This window comes from Capra hircus, chromosome 24 (genome assembly GCF_001704415.2).
Source record: "Capra hircus breed San Clemente chromosome 24, ASM170441v1, whole genome shotgun sequence".
NCBI classification, from domain to species: Eukaryota; Metazoa; Chordata; class Mammalia; order Artiodactyla; family Bovidae; genus Capra; species Capra hircus.
Genome location: NC_030831.1, coordinates 37,474,842 through 37,495,736, shown reverse-complemented (window position 1 = coordinate 37,495,736; position 20,895 = coordinate 37,474,842). Strand labels below are relative to the sequence as shown.

At 47.9% G+C, this 20,895-nt stretch overlaps 1 protein-coding gene across 1 annotated transcript in view; it reads right to left on the bottom strand.

Annotated features, from left to right (window-relative positions):
- Positions 1-20,895, bottom strand: part of EMILIN2 (elastin microfibril interfacer 2) — a 58,820-nt gene that overhangs the window by 18,500 nt on the left and 19,425 nt on the right. Inside the window, exons 3-4 of the mRNA XM_018039475.1 lie at positions 10,477-10,652; positions 340-2,253 (exon numbers count right to left, since the gene is read on the bottom strand). Coding sequence (XP_017894964.1) covers positions 340-2,253; positions 10,477-10,652 — 2,090 coding nt within the window. The remainder of the gene's footprint in view (positions 1-339; positions 2,254-10,476; positions 10,653-20,895) is intronic.

Below are 20,895 nucleotides of genomic sequence, written 5' to 3'. Positions count from 1 at the left end.
ACAGTACAGATCAGCCTTCTGCCGCCTACCTGAGGGGAAGGACCAGTTTTCCTTCTGCATTTTCAACTTGTTGTGGGCTGATAATTTACAAAACGCACAAATCGTGTGCTTGAATGCTACAGTGATGTCAAGTTATTCTAAAAGTTTCTAAACACTTGCTCTCACTGTTGGTCTTTGTCTCATTGCTACTCAGCACCAAACAATTCACGCACTTTCCCCCACCCCATCTACGAAGCACACTTTGGGCCAGCAGTGACGTGGCTCATGCCACAAACCATCCAAAATCTAGCAGAACACGCGTTACAAATACTCAAGACGGGAAGGCAAAGGTGCACTTACTGGCCGATGGCTGGAACCGGATCAGGTCTTGCAGGTCAGCAGAAATCTGGAAGACGTGGCTATAGAACTGCTGGACGGAAGTCTTCAGGCCAGAGATCTCTCTGGAGTGCGTCCGGAGCGTCCCGTTCATCTGCCGGACGCAGCTCCAGAGGCTGTTCACGTGCTTGTTGAGCCCCTCCTTGATCTTCTGAAGGCTCCCAGAGATGGAGTCCAGCTTGCTACAGGTCTTCTCCATGTGAGACACCCTGTCCTCCACCATGGAGACCTCCCTCTGGACTCCGTGCGTCTTCTCCTTACACGTGTCCAGCTCGCTGAGGACGAGGTCCTGCAGCTGCTGCCACCTGCCCTCCAGCTGGTCGCAGCAGTACACTGGGGTGGCCTGGGGGGACGGCAGGGGTGCCTTCGTCCTTCCTGGCTCACCCCCCTTGGACCACCCACCTCCTGCAGCCTTTTTCGCTCCTCTACCACTGCTCAGCTCGTTCTGTAGACGTCTCAAGTGGTCATCTGTGTGGTTGAGCCAAGAATAAAGAAAACTGAAGTCCTGCTGAAGTTGCTGGATGCTGCGTTCGGTGTCCTGAAACTTCCCCTGCATCGTGTCGTTTAGAGATCTCAAGAGGCTCACCGTCTCGCCCCCGTTCCGCAAAATGTCTTCCGTGCCGCGAGGCTCTCCTCGGACGTTCTGCAGGCACATGTCCTCCACCACCCGCACTTGGTCCTTCAGGCGCTTTAACTCCATCATGACCTGCGGGGGCCCAGCCCCCGACACAGTGGGCGGGGCTGCCGCTGGGGGAGCAGGTGCCATCTCCGAGCCATTCACCGTCTCCAGGAGGGCGCTCCCCAGCCGCTCCTCCAGGGACTGTATTTTCTGATCAAGCAGCTGCCTCAGGCCGTCCACCTCCCCACTAATGGTCCCCCGGAGGGTTTCTTCGATGTAAAAGCAGTGCTCCTCTGCGTTCCTCTCCGTCACGTTGATCCTTGCATCCAGTTCGTGCCATCTGGCATCGAAGTCCACGTCCAGCTCTGGAACCTCGAGGCGGTCAAACTCATTGTCCAGTCGTGCATTCAACACTCTTGTCGCTTCGGCAACTCTTTCGATTTTCTGGTCTAACATCTTGATCTGTGGCCCCAAGTCACCAGGCTTGGTACCATCACAGCAGTTTGCACGGGCTAGAGGGTCTTGGACCCGGGCCTGAAGGTCACTGATTTCTTTTCTCAGCTTGGCCTCCTTCTCCCCTATCAGCTCGATCACTCCCAGGTAGCTGCTCCCATAGTCATCACAGTGCTGCTGGAAACCGATCAACTTGTACTCGCACGAGTTCTTCAGGTCAGCCAGCTTCCGGTCCATCCCTTCCATGAGCTCCTCCCTCAGGGCATCAATCTTACTGTCCACGTAGGCTTGGAAGAGCTCGCTGGTCGTCATGGTGACCGTTGGGCCCTGGGCGGCCTCCTGGAGCTGTCTGAGCTGCCCTTCGTAGCCCTTCACTTTCCCGTCCAGCTCCTCCAGCTTGTCACTCTTGGTCTTCAGGGCATCCTTGACTTCAGCCAGTTCAGACTTGATGTCCTTCATGCCTGACTCCTTATTGTTGAGGATGCCGGCGGGCTGAACCGTTTCTGGTTCTCCACCCACGGCGCTGTTGGGCGTTGGCCGGGGGTGCAGGTTGCTGAGCCATGAGGCCAGCATCTTGCTGGCATCGTCCTGGACGGAGTGTTTGAGGTTTTCACTCACTCCAGCAACAGAAGACTGAAGGTCCAGAACCGTCCTGGTGAGCCGGAGAACCTTCTCCTCCAGCACCTGAATTTTCTTTTCCTGAAGTTCCTGGGACCCCTGTTTTGGATCTCTTGTCTGACTTGGGTCTGCTGCAGGAGTGGGTGACGCAGTCTTCTTAGGCTCTGAGACTTGGCTTGGTTCATTGTCTGTTACAAAGAAAAAAGAGTTGGAGACGACTTAACATTTCCTACTTTTACCCAGTTTCTGCAAAGACAATTGACAGAGTACTCCTGGGATACATTCAAACCTCCCCCTACCACTCCCCTCTCACCACACACAGGCAATTACTCTGCTGGAGTGGAAAAGATGATGGGCGTTAAGTCAAACAGACCTCCAGGGGATTCTGGCTCTTCTGCCTATAGTCCACCCTCGAGCAAGTTAATTCACTTCTGTGAGCTATAATCCCCTCATCTATGAAGCGGAGTGACTATCTTCCCTCCTCTGGTTGTCAAGAGAATATACACAGGACACATGACAGATATACAATGGTCTCTTTCACCCTGAAGGGAAATATTCTTTACTTATATTATCATCAGAACATATCATTCCCACATTCATAACTGCAGCCACACCCCGACAGCTGACTGCATTCTGTAACCACAAGAAACCACTTGGGATCCACCCATTAGTTGTTGGGTGGTATGATACCCCAGTGGCTCAGCGGTAAAGAATCTGCCTACGATGCAGAAGCCACAGGAGATGCAGGTTCAATCCCTGGATCAGGAAGATCCCCTGGAGAAGGGAATGGCAACCCACTTCAGTATTCTTGCCTGGAGAACCCCACGGACAGAGGAGCCTGGTGGGCTACAGTCCATGGGGTCCCAAAGAGTCGGACACAACTGAAGTGACTTCGCACACAGGCATACGATACCACAAGAGCAAGTTATCCTCCAAGCAACTCCTAAATATTCTCTTTCTTTTATTAGCATCCTTGCACTAAGAGTCTCACAGACATTGTTTAGCACCATCATGCAGCTGGAGAAACTAAAAGCAAAAGAGAGAGAAAACAGAGTCTATTGGTGTCTCCCAACAACAGAGCTATGTGGCCCTATGTAGTGAGGTTCACTAAGTCAAAGAATACATTGAAATCTTTTTTTTACCCATGTCCCACTCAGCTTTGAGATCTCAGATCCAAGACCAAAGATTGAACCTGGGCCGCCAAAGTGAAAGTGCCTCACCACTGGACCACCAGGGAAGTCCCCAAACATTGAATTTTTGATAATTCTCCTTTGAGAAATATACCCCACAAGGAAACAGCCCAAAAGAAAAGATCATAAAATAATTGTGGTGAGTCATAAAATGAAAATAAACATGATATAAATAGATAAACCAAAAAAAGGTCATCAAAATCTGAGGCACATGATGTCACAGAACTAGACAAGGAATACTAGAAAGAGGTTAAGGGACTTCCCTAGTGAGCTAATGATTAGGACTCTTTGCTTCCACTGCTGTGGGCCCAGGTTTGACCCCTGGCTTCCCTGGTAGCTTAGACGGTAAAGAATCTGCCTGCAGTGGAGGAGATTCAGGTTCAATCCCTGGGTTGGGAAGATCCCCCGGAGAAGGGAATGGCACCCTACTCCAGTACTCTTGCCTGGAAAATCCCATGGACGAAGGAGCCTGGTGGGCTGCCATCTACGGGGTCGCACAGTCAGACACGACTGAAGTGCCCCAGCAGCAGCAGCGCAACTAATACACTGGGAACTAAGATCTCACAAGCCATGCGGCACAGCCAAAGAGTAAGATGTAAAACTTAATATAAAAAAGAAAGGAATTAAAGAATTAACATCAACAAGCCTGCAGACAATACTGAAACCAGGCAAGTAAAGTGGAAAAAGCCACACACAACACAGATTATGACATACAATGCACTAACGTACACTGACAAACAGTGGAAATAAATTTAGAATGTGGTAGATATTGGAGCTTAATGGTCATTGTTTTCTCCTAACTTTTGCAGATGATCGTAACAACAGATATTATTCATTAAAAGCAACTTAGTGGCAAAACCAAGACTTGAGTTTAAATGTCCCAACTCCCAAGCAGAAAACTAGAAAGAACACCTTGTTTTCCATACTGAAACAATTCTCTCAGGACACCAGACATAAGAGTCAGTAAGTCACGTACAAATGAAATGCTGTTCTGAGCAAAGGAGAGGGCAGGAGAAGGGGGGAGGATCAGAATGTAAGCAGATGTTTTTCATTCATATACTACTGGTGACTAAAAAAACTGCTACAAATTTTTGGAAGAATAACTTGGAGAATGTATCAAAATACTCAGAGTCCTTTGGACTCTACAATTATACTTCTAGAAATTTATTCTAGTAAATAATCAGGATTAATCAAAAAATTTAACAGAAAAGTACTTATTCAAATACTATATATATAATAATGAAAAACTGGAAACAGCCTAAGGGGCAACAGTACAAGATTGTATCCAAACAATCACACTCTGTGTGGCCAAGAAATGATACTCTAGAATATCTAATGCCGTGGATGTTTTTTTCACCAATTAATACTTAAAATTCGTTAAAAATTTAAAAATAAGTACCCCAAACAGTGTGTTCATTATGATGATGGTGGATTGAGGATAAGCACTTCCTTTCATTCTGAAATCCCATTAATGGCAAAAACAACAAAAACAAAACAAAAGAAACCCCAACCAAGTCACACACAAAAAATTGGGCATCAGAATGGTTTTCACAGGGCATTGGAAACTAGAAGAAGAAGAATTTTTTAATTGAGGCATAATTGATTTACAATGTTGTGCTAATTTCAGGGATTCCCTTCTTTAATTGCTCAGACCTGTCCAACTCTTTTGAAACCACATAGACTGCAGCCCGCGAGGCTCCTCCGTCCATGGGATTCTCCAGGCAAAAATACTGGAGTGGGTTGCCATTTCCTCCTCCAGGAGGTTTTCCTGACCCAGGGATCGAACCCTCATCTCCTGCATTGGCAGGTGGATTCTTTACCACTGAGCCACCTGGGAAGCCCAGTTTCAGGTATACAGAAGTGATTCAGATAAATATATACATTTATAATCTTTTATATATGTATTCTTTTGTCCCATGTATATTCTTTTTTCCCATATAGTTTATTTATAAGATATTGAGTAGTATAAGTATTGAGTTTCATATGCTATACAGTAAGTCCTTGTTTATTTTATATATAGTAGTGTATATCTGCCAGTCCCAAATTCCTAATTTATCCCTCCCCCCAGCTTCCCCCTTTGGTAACCATAAGTTTGTTTTCCATGTCTGTAAGTCTGTTCCTATTTTGCAAACAAGCTCATTTGTGTCTTTTTTTAGATTCCACATAAAGTGATATCACATGAAATTCGTCTTTCTCTGTCTGATTTATTTCACTTGGTATGATAATTTCTAGGTCCAGCCATATTGCTTCAAGCGGCCTCGTTTCACTCTTCCTGTGGCTGAGTAATATTTCACTGTGTATATGTACCATGTCTGTGTTATCATTCATCTGTCTATGGACATTTAGGTTGCTTCCACGTCTTGGCTATTGCAAATAGTAATGCAATGAACATTAGGGTGCATGTATCTCTTTGAATTATGATTTTCTCTGGATATATGCCCAGGAGTGGGATCACTGGATTATACAGTAACTCTTTTTAGTTTTTCAAGGAACCCCCATACTGTTCTCCATAGTGGCTGTACTAATGTACATTCCAACCAACAGTGTAGGAGGGTTCCTTTTTGAAAACCAGAAGAAAATTGAGCGATGTGTTTAAAATTCTAAAGGAAAATTATTTCCAATCTAGAATTCTGAAGCTGGAGTAAATATACTTTTAGACTACCATGCCAAACAGTTTACCTCCCACGCAATCTTCTCATGAAACTACTGAATGATGTGCTTGACCAAAACAAGGGAGTAAAATAAGAAAGAGCAAGCGGGATGGGGGGGGGGGGGGACAGGAAGCAGGGAATGGATAGGAGAGAAGTCAGTGAAGATCGCAGGGCGGCAGTAGTGAACGAGGCCAAGCAGGGGACCACTTCAGGTGGGGCAGGTGAGAAAGCTCTAGGAGAGATTTCAAGAAGATGAAACTGATGTATCTGAACATACAGAGGGGCCATGTAGATAACCAGCAGAGAGTTTGGGTTGAAACAGGGATTAAAAATATAGAAAACCAAGCAAAGAAAAACATAATTATTAACACTAGAGAAATCAAAAAGCTATGTAGAAAAAGTAACATATTCATAGCACACCACAGGGCTCAGCTGTAAACACTACGTAACTACTTCAGTGGATCCAATAAACACAGACCAGACAAAAACACGGCATGACCGAATGCAAAGCACGGGGGTGTGGAAGCCTCATGTTAGAGGAAAGGGACTTGATTCCTCACCTTCCTTGATGAGAAGTCAAGGATGTGGAGGTAAATTCCAAAAGACCATCTAAAGAGTTAAAAGAAATGCTCACATCAGCAGCACATATACTAAAACTGGGAGGGTGCAGAGAAGATTAGTGTGGTCCCTGCACAAGGATGGCACGTGTGTGAAGCATTCCATGTTTTTAAGCAACCTAAGAGTGGTGGCATTAGTGGTAAAGAACCCGCTTGCTGATGCAGGAGACTTAAGAGACCCAAATTCAATCCCTGGATAGGGAGGATCCCCTAGGGGAGGGCATGGCAACCCACTCCAGTATTCCTGCCTGGAGAATCCCATAGACAGAGGAGCCTGGCGGGCGAAGAGTCAGACAGGACTGAGCGACTCAGCACACACACACACATCCATCAACAGATAAATGGATAAAGAAGATACGGTGTATACACACATACAAAGGAATATTGCTCAGCTATAATAATGCCATCTGAAGGGTACTATGCTTACAGAAATACAAATCAGACTAGAGAAAGACAAATACCCTATGTTATCACTTATGTGTGGAAGCTAAAAAATAAAACAAATGGATGTATATATAAAAACAAGAACAAACTCACAGATACAGAGAACAAACCGGTGGTTACCAGTGGGGAGAGGGAAAAGGGGAGGGAAAAGACTGGGGCAGGAGATTAAGAGATACACACTACGGTGTATAAAATAAATAAGCCACAAGGACATATTATACAGCACAGGGAAATACAGCCATTATTTTGCAATAACTTTAAAGGAAGTATAATCCATGAAAATACCGAGTCCCTTTGTTGTACACCTATAACTAATATTGTAAATCAACTATACTTCAATTTAAAAGAAAAATTGTAAGAGTGTAAAGCAATTACTCCTGACAAGAAGGGAAACTGGGGGAGAAAGGGAATCACTGCTTTTCCTAATAGTCTTTATATTATAAAGCGATTCAACTCATTAAACTATATGTATGCTTAAACTTTTACAAGGCAAAAGCTAAAACTAAACAAAACAGAAATAAACTGTCTACTGTGATCCAACACGCCCTCTCAGAGCCCCCGTCAGAGCACTGATGGAGCTCTGCTGTAATTCCTTATCTAGCGTCCGCCTCGACTTTTTCTCCGAAACACCTAAGTATAAAGACTGCAGATCTAGAAGCGCAATAAATATTTGTGAGATGAATGAATTTTTCTGTAACAAAACGTATACGCAGATACAGAAAAGAGAGCAGTATTTTCTAGTAAAATCTTAACAGGACTTCTCATTCGGTGGTAAGATTAGGCATACTTTTTTTTTTCTTTTCTTGGCCTGGCTATGTAGCATGCAGGATCTTAGTTCCCCGACCGGGGATGCAACCCAAGCACCCTGCCACAGAAACACGGAGTCTTAACTACTGGACCACCAGGGAAATTCAAGATGATATGTACTTAAATACTTTTCCTGTATGTTTCAAGTGAAAGTAAAAGTTGCTCAGTCGTGTCCGACTCTTTGCGACCCCATGGACTATACAGTCCATGGAATTCTCCAGGCCAGAATACTGGAGTGGGTAGCCTTTCCCTTCTCCAGGGGATCTTCCCAACCCAGAGATCGAACCCAGGTCTCCCGCATTGTAGGCAGATTCTTTACCAGCTGATCCACAAGGGAAGCCCAATATGTTACAAACATTCTTTAATTGATATGCATTCAGTTTAGTTCAGTTCAGTCACTCAGTTGTGTCCAACTCTTTGCGACCCCATGAATCGCAGCACACCACGCCTCCCTGTCCATCACCATCTCCCGGAGTTCACTCAGACTCATGTCCATCGAGTCCGTGATACCATCCAGCCATCTCATCCTCGGTCGTCCCCTTCTCCTCCTGCCCCCAATCGCTCCCAGCATCAGAGTCTTTTCCAATGAGTCAACTCTTTGCATGAGGTGGCCAAAGTATTGGAGCTTCAGCTTTAGCATCATTACTTTTGTAGTAAGAAAGTTATTTTAAAATCTGTTTTAAGGTGGGTGGCGGCAGCCTTGCAGCAGAAGCAGAGATGCTCATTTTTGTGAAGACCCTGAAGGGCAAGATCATCACCCCTGAGGTCAAGCCCAGTGACACCATTGAGAATGTCAAATTCAAAATCCATGATCAGGAAGGCATCCTGTCTGACCAGCAGCATCTAGTTTTTGCTGGCAAACAGCTGAGGATGGGCTGTGCTCTGTCAGACTACAAAATCCAGAAAGAGTTCACCCTGCATTTGGTGCATCTGTGAAGCGGCATCGTTGAGCCTTCCCCCTGCCAACTCGCTCAGAAATCCAACTGAGACAAGACATCGGCTGCGTTACGACCACCGATAGCCCCGGCGGTCAACCGCTGCTAGGAGCGTGGCCACACCAACAGCCTGCACCCCAGGAAGAATGCCAAATAAGACCCCTCTGCCGGCTTCTTTGCCCACAGGGCAGCCTCCTGCCTGTGGCCCTGGGGCCTCAGTAAATGTTCCCTTTCATTGACTGAAGCAGTAAAAAAAAAAAATAATAATAATAATAAATAAAATCTGTTTTACAGAGAATATTGGGAAACACCACGAGTTTCAAAACTGAAAATGCCTCATCAAAAAATATAATCATTTAAAAATGACTTAAACACCTAACTCATAAGAAAATCTGTTTTCTGACTGAACTTTAAAAGAGAAGATAGATAAAGTGATGTAGAATAAAATGTCAAAACATTTTTGTCCATAAAAGTCAGCCTCTTGGGGACCTCCCTGGTGGTCCAGTGGTTAAGCACCCACACGTTCAATGAAGGGAGCAAGGGTTTGATCCCTGGCTGGGGAACTAAAATCCCACCAGCTGCACAGTGTGGCCAAAAAATTTTTAAAAGTCAGTCTCTTAAGTGTTAGTTGCTCAGTCGTGTCCGAGTCTTTGCAAACCCATGCACTGTAGCTGCCCAGGCTCCTCTGTCCATGGGACTCCAGGCAAGAACACTCAAAAGGGTTGCTATTCCCTTCTCCAAGAGATATTCCCGACCCAGGGATTGAACCCAGGCTCCTGCACTGCCAGAAGATTCTTTACTGTCTGTTAATGTTATACTTAAAAGCCACGGTGGGACTTTCCTGGTGATCCAGTGGCTAAGCCTCTGTGTTTCCAATCAAGGGGCCCAGGTTTAATCCCCAGTCAGGGAAATATTAAAAGATTCCACATCTTCCAATCAAGACCCAGCATGGCCCCATAAGTAAATAAGTAAATGAATTTTTTTTTAAAAGGTGAAAATTATCACTGGTTTCTAAACTATTCATTGAGTTTATGCTAATTCACTTAAAAAAATAATCAGAAGCAAATTAAGAACCACCTCGTTGGATACCTCTAACTCTGGGCTTAGCTTTGCAAATATGCTCGCTGTGCTTGGTCGCTTCAGTCGTGTCCAACCCTTGCAACACCATGGATGGCAGCCCACCAGGCTCCTCTGTCCATGGGATTCTCCAGTCAAGAATACCAGAGTGGGTTGCCATGCCCTCCTCCAGGGGATCTTCCTGACCCAGGGACGAAACTCATGTTTCCTGTGTCTCCTGCACTGCCGGCAGATTCTTTTACTGCTGAATATCTCACCCCAAACAGAATGAGAATGATTCTATTTCCCTATTTCAAAAACCGAAACAACAAACAATTTTAGCATCTTCAAATTCAGGCTTAAGGGAGCTTGCACATGAAAACTAAAGTAAAAACAAACCAGGCGTCATTACATCATTACATGAGAATTTCTCCTGTCTCTGCCTCAGGCCACACAAGGCTGAAACCAGCCTCATCTCCTCTAAGGTCTTGGTTTTCACAACCAGCTGGCCCTAACAAAGCAATTTATTTTTTAAAAGTTTGTCTTCCAATCGCTACTGCTTCCGCACATCAATGTGTGTGCCACGTGCCTCCTGCAGGCATACGGGTGTGTTCTTGGAAGCTCTGGGAAAGCCCCGCATGTAACTCACAAAGCCTGGAGTTGGAAGGAGCGGTGATGAGCAGAGCTGAGCGCAGGAAAGCAGTGAGTTACCTGTGGGTTTCTTCATGCTGTTGCGGGGCTGAGCGGGCGTGGGGCGGAGCATCCTCCCAGGGTCTCTGGGACCTTCTTGACAGTTCCCCCCCCTGAAGCCAGGGCAGCACCTCCATTCCAACTGCGTCACCGTCTTGTACCTGGTGACGTACCTGGGTCTGACATTCACGCGATACCTGCCAAAGAGCAAGGTGGCATCTCTTGTTACTGGTTGCTGCGGCAGACACCCTGGCCTTCCTGGTTGCACCCAAGTGAAGAGGCCCTGGGTCACTGCTCTCTGCAGTCTGACTCCAAGGGGTCACCAGTCTCCTCCAGTCCAGCCCTGCCCCCCACCTCCTTCCTCCATCTCTTGGATCCACCTGCCCCCAGCTCCCCTCCCTTGAAAGGCTGGAGAAACAGACAACTCAGAAAACCCTGGCCCATGACTCTCATTGAGAGTACGGAGACCATTAGTCGCTCAGTTGGGTCTGACTCTTTGTAGCCCTATGGACTATAGCCCCCTCCAGGCTCCTCTGTCCATAGGATTCTCCAGCAAGAATACTAGAATGGGCTGCCATGCCCTTCTCCAGGAGATCTTCCTGACCCCAGGATCAAACTAGAGTCTCCTGCATTGCAGGCAGATTCCTTACCATCTGAGCCACCAGGGAAGAAGGTGTGACTCTCACTGGATGTGGACAATTTTCAAAAACTGGGCTTTTACTTCACTGATAAACTTCTATTTGACAATTTGCTGCTTGGTGGAGATTCTCCCAGGCCAAGTCAGGCCCATATGGTTTGTGTTTTACACAAACATGCCTGGCACCCTCGCCTCCCACCCCCCATGTATTTATCTTGGCACCTTCTTTCCTGACAACTGGCAAAGGGAGCAGTAAGCCTCTGCAGACCCACCTCATACTATTTGTGTTGAGATCCTGGTGGCTCAGATGTTGAAGAATCCACCTGCAATGCAGGAGACCCAGGCTCAATCCCTGGGTTGGGAACATCCCCTAGAGAAGGAAGTGGCAACCCACTCCCATATTCTTGCCTGGAGAATCTCCAGGACAGAGGAGCCTGGCGGGCTACAGTTCATGGGGTTGCAAAGAGTCGGACACGACTGAGCGACTAACACTAACTCACGTGCACTCATGCATCTCACAGAGACCCTGGCAACACTGGAAAGTCCGTCAGACCCAGGCTGGACCGCAGCCCAGAGCAGAGAGCTGATCCAGGACCCCTGGGTGCCCGGGGGGTCAAGTCGGAGTTCACCCCCAGGGGCCCTGCTCACAGCACAGAGACAAGCGGCCCCTCGTCCACCTTGCTTCTCCTGCTGACAGCAACCCCAACTTTCTCAAGTCTCGTTAGTTGCTCTTCATTTCTAACCCCAGCACTAGCAGCCAGCTCCCTTTTCGGGTTATTGCTCAAGGGGCCTCAAGCCAGCCAAAGGACTCCGCCTCAGGCCCTGGCCTCATGGCAGGTGGAGTTCAAAGCCACATTCCTGAGAGAATCACAAGTGGCTGAATGTCACGGACTTCCAGCACCCCGGCTGAGGGCCGAGCTTGACACTGAGAACCGCAGGAGCCGGGCACTCTTCCCCGGGCCAGGACGGGCAAGGCGGCCCTGTGGAATTCTAGGGGGGCCGGTGACAGCACTGCCGGGTGGGAGTGTCCCCTCACCTGGTCTTGAGGGCATGGTTCTCAACCCTGGCCACGTATCACATTCACCAGGGACCTGTGAAAGACCGCCCGTATCTGGGCCCCGGCCTCAGAGGCTCTCTTATGACTAGTCTCTGATGCAGCCTGGGTGTGTGGATTTTGAGATGCTTGGGTGGGAGCCTTTTTCGGGAAAACTGATGCGAAAACCCAATAAGTAAAACAGAAAAGGGCTGCTCAAGGGGTTGTGGGGCAAAGCAGAGGCAAAAGCCCCCTCCTAGGCCCTTCATTCTCATTCCTCCCACATCCCCCATCGAGATCCCACTGAAGACATCATCCCCTGATCACAGATGGGAAAACAGAGGCTCAGAGAGGTTAAGTGACTCCTCCCAATGGCCAGGAAGGGCCAGAATGCATGCATACTCAGTCACTTCAGTTGTGTCTGACTCTTTCGCGACCCCATGGACTGCAGCCCACCAGGCTCCTCTGTCCACAGCACTCTCCAGGCAAGAATATTAGAATGGGTTGCCATTCCCTTCTCCAGAAGATCTTCCCAACCCAAGGATCACACCCGGGTCTCCTGCATTACATGTGGATTCTTTACCATCTAAGTCACCAGGGAAGCCCTAGAAAGGGCCAGAACTGGCTTTAAACCCATGTTCTCCCCTGCACCCGCCACGGTCCTCCCAGCATGTGGAAGCCACCAGTCTGCCTGGCAACTGCCCTAAATTCAGAGCCACCCCACCCACTCGGAGATGTTCCAGAAGGCCCCACAAGCTGGGTGAGAAGGCAGCCTGAGCATCTGATTCAGTCCAGGTACACTCTTACCCTCTCCCCCAACCTGGCACCCCACCTACCCAAAGCATCTTCTGTGTGGCCCCAGAAACTACAGGAAAAGAAAGAAAAATCCCATTCCATTGTTTTGATCAAGCACAGCCTAATGCTGGAAAAATGTGTGATCTCAGGAAAACCTGGTTCCTCTGAGCATTTAGGATTGAATGTGAAAATGCATTTGCTCCGGGGTTTTGTTCGTGTGCCAGGTGATGACAGCCCACAGTAAGCCCTCTGACCGCAGCTGAGCCGGGAGGAGGGGCTCTGATGCCGGTGGACGAGGGACAACCCCTACCCCACTCCATCTGACCTGAGCCGGGGGCCTTAGCCCCTCACTGCCCAAGAAAGTGCTCAGTTCTCCAACACACTTCATTCTTCTCCCTGAAGGCAGTGATGACTTCAGAGCCAGCTCATTAAGTTAGGAAAGCTCCCCAGAGTGCCGCCTTCTTCTCCACTCGCCCCTCTCCCGTTGCTGTTGGGCTTCTGGTTTCAATGGACTTCAGGTTGGCTGTGTCTCCCACCAAGTTTCCAGCCCCGAGGACGGCTGGAAGCCATCAGGGGCCACCTCCACTGTGGGAAAGCTCACGGCCACCTCCCTGCACAGGAGGATACAATGCCCGAGGCATCTGCGGGTCCCCAGGCCTCAGTTGAGGGGAGGGGGTGTCATGGGGGAGGCAGGAGATGTTTGGTCCCACAGCATTTCTAGGGTGTCCCCAAGAAATGGGGTTGCCATCCACCAAGGGCAGCCAGGGGCTCCCCAGAAGGTGGGCAGGCCCCAAGTAGCATCCCAGGCCTGCTCCCCATCACTCTGGCTTTGTGGAACAGTATTCCCACCAAGGAGCTTTTTTAAAAAGATTTTATTATTCGTTTATTTCTGGCTGCTCTGGGTCTTTGTGATGGGGCGGGGGTGGGGCGCCATTCTCTAGTCGTGGTGCATGGGCTCACCTGGTCGGCAGCAAGTGGAATCTTCCCGGACCAGGGATCAAACCCGTGTCCTCTGCATTAGCAGGCGGAGTCTCATCCACCGCACCACCAGGGAGTTCCCCAGGAAACTTTTGAAATAAGTCCAGGCCTTTATCCTCAAAATTCTGATTTCATTGGTCTGGAGCAGGGGGTCCCTGGGTGTGTGCACCTTGCAGAAACTCCCCACGTAATGGCTGAGTACAGCCAGAATTGAGAAGCACCCCAGACTCTGGCAGGGAGTGAATGGAGGCCCTGGACTGGTGCTAAGATGAAGCTCCATAGACATTCACTGAATCAGCGAGCTGCACCCAGCTGGGGCGGCCGAGGAGGGCCTGTAGCCAAAGGGACAGAGTCACGGCAGGCGGGGCTGGAGCCTTGGCCCCCATCCCAGCCTCGGGTCAGGACTGGAACAGCATCCTGTGCCCTGGGGAGCCCTGACCAGCTGCCTCAGAGTCCCCTGGGGGCAGGTTTGAGGGGGCAGGCAGGCAATGAGCTGCCCCACAGCCCCAACTAACTCCCCTCCTCCCCTCTGAAGTCCTTCTGGGTTTTTTGTGGGGGAGGGTGAGACAAGAGTTCACCATTTTCACAAGTTCCCCTGGGTCAAGGCACCAGACGAGCCCAGGAGATGCTAATGAGAAGCCAGGTGGGAGAAAAGGCCTACAAAAGCTGACTCAAAACTCAGGGACCATGTGATGGGAAGTGTCCCTGTTAACACACAAGGGGACAAAGTGACTGTGCTTCCATTTGATGTCATTCCCAGGAAGATGCCTTCCTAGCAGGAGGTGAGACCTTCCCTCACCTGTTTCCAATTACACTTGAATGTGCTTGTCAGCACATTCTCTGCAGCCCAAAACCCCAAGAAAGCAAGAACGCCTGGTAGCTCTATTCCCCACAATGTCCCTGTTCTTCACACTGTCCTACTGTGCTGAATAAATAACTTATTAATTGCTAATCAATAACTGATTGATCAATTAACTAATGACACTAGGCCCACCTTTGACCAGGTTTGGGAGAGTCCAATGTTCATGCAAAGAGTTGACTCATTGGAAAAGACTTTGATGCTGGGAGGGATTGGGGGCAGGAGGAGAAGGGGATGACAGATGAGATGGCTGGATGGCATCACTGACTTGATGGACGTGAATCTGAGTGAACTCTGGGAGTTGGTGATGGACAGGGAGGCCTGGCGTGCTGCGATTCATGGGGTCGCAAAGAGTCGGACACGACTGAGCGACTGAACTGAACTGAATGTCCATACAGAAAAACCCAGAGTGATTTCCCTTCTGGTGCAGTGGATAAGAATCACCTGCCAATGTAGGGGACACAGGTTTGATTCCTGGTCAGGGAAGATCCCACGTGACACAGAGCAGCTATGCCTGTGCACCGCAACTACTGAAACCCGTGCACCCTAGAGCCTTTGATCCAGAACAAGAGAAGCCACTGCAATGAGCAGCCCGTGCACCGCAACTAGAGGGGAGCCCTCTGTTCACCGTGACTCAAGAAGAGCCTCTGCAGCACTGAAGACCCAGCGCAGTAAATAAATAAAAATTAAAGCCCCAGAGCGATGGATCCCCAGGTCTCACCCAGAAGAAGTGGCTTCCTGAGTCCTGTTGTTGTTTAGTCTCTAAGTCGAGTCTGACTTTTTGCGACCCCATGGACTGTAGCCCACCAGGCTTCTCTGTCCATGAGATTCTCCAGGCAAGAATACTGGAGTGGGTTGCCATTCCCTTCTCCAGGGGATCTTCCTGACCCAGGGATCAAACCCACATCTCCTTCACTGGCAGGTGGACTCTTTACTGCTGAGCCACCAGGGAAGCCCTCTGGAGTCCTACCAGAACCCAATCAAGCCCTAGGGTCCACAGTCATGGGAACAGGATAAGACTCAACACCAGAAGGTAAGCCAGCACTGTGCTTTCCAAGAAGACAGCTGTTATCTGGGGCAGCTGTTTAAATATAAACTGATTAAAATTAAATTAAACTGAACATCTAGTTGCTCAGTCACACTATCCACATTTCACATGCTTTGCAGCCACAGCGACCACAGTGTTAGATAAACAACGTTAACATCTCCATCAGCACAGAAAGTTCTGCAGGACAGGTCTGGCCAAGACAGTCACAAGATTGTCAAGGGAACAGCAAGGGCCTATGTCTATCTGTTCATCTGATTTCTCCTTGCGTGTCCCCAGCAGCAAGTGGAACACGTGCCCTCGAAACAACTACCCGTCACCAGCACAGGACCCGTTACACAGCGGTTACACGAGGCACGGGTCCTTTCCCTGCATTCAGTGTTTACCTGTGTTTTATTTTACACTCCAAATTGAAAGCCCGGCGGCCCCTGGGGGACACTCACTTGACTGGGATTTCTCCCAAGAACAGACTTTCTAGTAAATTCCTCTCCATCCTCCAGACACTGGCTGGCCCCAGAGAACCTGGAGCCAGCTCTTGTTGCTTCATTCCACGTGTGTGGTTCCACACAGGATCATTCAGAATGGGACAGATGATGGAGAAAAGGCGCTTCCTCTCCCGAGTAGAGAGCACCCAGGTCCGGGGAAATAACCTCCTTCCCTGGAGCGGGAGATGCAGGTTCAATTCCTGGGTCAGGAAAACCCCTGGAGAAGGAAATGGCAACCCACTCCAGTATTCTTGCCTGGGAAATCCCATACACAGAGAAGCCTGGCGGGTCACAGTCCACAGGGTTGCAAAGAGTCGGACAAGACTGACCAACTAACATTTTCACTTTCTTTCACTTTCCAGGGAAAGGAAAGTTCACACATGTAAACTTGAGAAGTCACCTCCCAGTTTCCGAATGCACACTCAGGGCTGACTTGGGTGTCTGACACTCGGCTACTGCTCCAGGTTTTCCACAGAGCAGTTTAGGCTGGCCACAGCAATTCCACTTTTTTTTTTTAAACTGTGGTTAAAATACACATTACCCCCAGTTTACTGTCTTGGCCATTTTTAACAGCACAGTTCAGTGGCACAAGTATATTCACAATGTTGTACAAACATCACCACCACCATCAACACCATCTACAGAACATTTTATCACCCTAAACTGAAACTCTGCACCCATATTAAACACTAACTCCCCAGCCCCCACCTCCCAGCCTCTGGCAACCACATTCTTGTCTCCATAAATCTGACTGTTCTCGGTACACCATGTGAGTAGAATCACATAGTATTTGTCCTTTTGTAACTGGCTTGTGTTACTTAGCATAATGTCCTTGTAGGAGAGGAAAAAACTTTTCTTCTACCCTTTTATGGGGCTTCCCTGGTGGTTCAGATGGTAAAGAATCTGCCTGCAATGCTGGAGACTCAGGTTCAATCTGTGGGTCGGGAAAATCCGCTGGAGAAGGGAATGGCAACCCACTCCAGTATTCTTGCCTGGAAAATCCCATGGACAGAGGAGCTTGGCGGGCTACAGTCTATGGGATTGCAGAGTCAGACACGACTGAGGGACTAACACTTTCTACCCTCTTATATTTGTTCCTGGGGCCTGTGAATCAAACTGACAAAAGATAGATTAACAGGAGAAAAAGACATACAAATTTTATTGATGTTAATATTTTTATGTACCCAGACGGCCTCATGGGAAAGAAGTGAAAACTCAAAGTAGCAGTTAGACTCAGAGCCTTAGGTACCATTTTAACAAAAGGTGATCAATTGTGGAGAAGGCACCAGACAGAGAAAAGAGAGTTCAGGCTTCAAGGAGCAACAAATTGTGGGGCTACGGGTAGGAAAGGAACAGGTGCTGAGGGCCGCCTTAGTGAGGTTTGTTTAGGCAGACTCCTGCCGGTGCTGTTCTCTGCCTTTGGTGGTAAGGTTCCCTCCTCTCATCCCTGTACAGGTGCTGCTTCGGGGCATCAATGGGGATTTCAGAAAGGTCTTGTCTCGGGCTTCCCTGGTGGTCCAGTGCTTGGGAGTCCACATGCCAATGCAGGGGACATGGGTTCAATCCCTGGTCCGGGAGGATTCCACATGCCGTGAGGCAACTCGGCTTGTGGCCACAACCACGGAACCCACACATCCCAGAGCCCGCGCTCCACAAGAGGAGCCGCCGCACTGTGAAGCCCACTCCCCGCAACCAGCGATGCCTGCATGCGGCAACGGGGACCCCGCACAGTCATCAGGAACTTTTATTTTCTTCAAAAGAAAGGTCTTGTCTCTGTGGTTTCTCAACAGCTTTCAGCTCAGAATAATCAGTATGCCAAAGTGGTAGGTTTCGAGGTGGTCTGTCCTGATCCCCTTCACCTGAGGCTCACCCGTGTTGTGGCATGGGTCACAATTTCCTTTTCACAGAGTAATTCACTTTTATAAAGTCGGGCCCCGGTTTTCCAATTGAGAAATGGCCAAGACAGTGGACTGATGTTCTAGGACCTGCCTGTGACAAACAGATTTTTGTTTGTTTGTTTGTTTGTTTGCTGTCCTACCAATCAGTGAATAATTGAGTTTTTTATTGAATTAGCAGTTTGCCGAAAGTAAATACTATGGAGGTTGTAGAGTTTGAAGCTGGAAGGGATTTCAGAACTATGTGAAGGAAAAGGGGTTCTGCACAAGCAGAAGAAGTACTTCCCGTCCAAGTCCACTGTGTCCACGGATGATCCAAAAGTCGGCCATTTGAAACCATGTGTACGGACAAGATAGCCTAGGGAAGTGATTCTGATCCCCATGTTCCATCTAATGCTGATTGTCCACATTGGGAAAAGCGGCCCCCACCCCGCCACATGAGAGTGAGTGAAGAAACCAGAGAGCCTTCTTCCAGGTTAAAGCACATCACCCACAGATCAGGATTAACATATGCACACCACTCTATCTAAAGCAGATAACTAATAAGGACCTATGGTAGAGCACAGCACTCTATTCAATACTCTACAATGGTCTATATGGGAAAAGAATCTAAAAAAGAGCGGATATATGTACATGTATAACTGATTCATTTCGCTGTGCAGCAGAAACTAAAGCAACATTGTAAATCAACTAGACTCCAATACAAATTTTTATCACAATTCTCATCTTTTTCTGCTACATGACACATTTCTAATTAGATCCCAAGAATGCTCAAACTACCGCACAATTGCACTCATCTCACACACTAGTAAAGTAATGCTCAAAATTCTCCAAGCCAGGCTTCAGCAATATGTGAACTGTGAATTTCCAGATGTTCAAGCTGGTTTTCGAAAAGGCAGAGGAACCAGAGATCAAATTGCCAACATCCGCTGGATCATCAAAAAAGCAAGAGAGTTCCAGAAAAAACATCTATTTCTGCTTTATTGACTATGCCAAAGCCTTTGACTGTGTGGATCACAATAAGCTGTGGAAAATTCTGAAAGATATGGGAATACTAGACCACCTGACCTGCCTCTTGAGAAACCAATATGCAGGTCAGGAAGCAACAGTTAGAACTGGACATGGAACAACAGACTGGTTCCAAATAGGAAAAGGAGTACGTCAAGGCTGTATATCGTCACCCTGCTTAGTTAACTTCTATGCAGAGTACATCATGAGAAACGCTGGGCTGGAGGAAGCACAAGCTGGAATCAAGATTGCTGGGAGAAATATCAATAACCTCAGATATGCAGATGACACCACCCTTATGGCAGAAAGTGAAGAGGAACTAAAAGCCTCTTGATGAAAGTGAAAGAGAGGAGTGAAAAAGTTGGCTTAAAGCTCAACATTCAGAAAACGAAGACCATGGCATCTGGTCCCATCACTTCATGGGAAATAGATGGGGAAACAGTGGAAACAGTGTCAGACTTTATTTTGGGGGGCTCCAAAATCACTGCAGATGGTGACTGCAGCCATGAAATTAAAAGATGCTTACTCCTTGGAAGAAAAGTTATGACCAACCTAGATAGCATATTCAAAAGCAGAGACATTACTTTGCCGACTAAGGTCCATCTAATCAAGGCTATGGTTTTTCCAGTGGTCATGTATGGATGTGAGAGTTGGACTGTGAAGAAAGCTGAGCGCCAAAGAATTGATGCTTTTGAACTGTGGTGTTGGAGAAGACTCCTGGGAGTCCCTTGGACTACAAGGAGATCCAACCAGTCCATTCTGAAGGAAATCAGTCCTGGGCATTCATTGGAAGGACTGATGCTAAAGCTGAAACTCCAATACTTTGGCCACCTCATGCAAAGAGTTGACTCATTGGAAAAGACTCTGATGCTGGGAGGGATTGGGGGCAGGAGGAGAAGGGGATGACAGAGGATGAGATGGCTGGATGGCATCACTGACTCGATGGACGTGAGTCTGAGTGAACTCTGGGAGTTGGTGATGGACGGCGAGGCCTGGCGTGCTGCGATTCATGGGGTCGCAAAGAGTCAGACACGACTGAGCAACTGAACTGAACTGATGGAGAAATTAATAACATGAAAGAAAAGAAATGCTAAATATTTTACTTGACTCCTTAGGTGGATCGATCTAAGTTTTAAAAGTCAAAAGGCTTAGGCAAATATATTTCTGAAATACAAAATGTACCTAATGGATCTCGAAGGCAGATTGGTGAGCCCTAATTAAAACTGCATTACAGGGCTTCCCTAGTGGTCTAGTGGTTAAGAGTTCACCTCCCAATGCAGAGGACATGGGTTCGATCCCTGGTCTGGGAAGATTCCACATGTTTCAGAGCAACTAAGCCCGTGTGTCACAACTACTGAGCTCTTAAACTTAGAGCCCATGCTACACAACAAGAGAAGCCACTGAGATGAGAAGTCCAAGCAAAACAACTCAAGACTAGCCTCTGCTCTCTGTAACTAGAGAAAGCCCACACACAGCAATAAAGACCCAGCACAGCCACCCAAAAAATAATTTTAAAAATAATAAATCAAATTACAATATAGCTTTGTACATTTCTTAAATTGCAGCTCTTAGACCAAAGCAATGTGTTGAAAATGAAGGTGTGCATATTGGAGATTGCCTCTTTCCCAAAACAAAGGAGATACTTGCTGTTGTTCAGTTGCTCAGTTGTCAGACTCTTTGCAACCCCATGGACTGCAGCACGCCA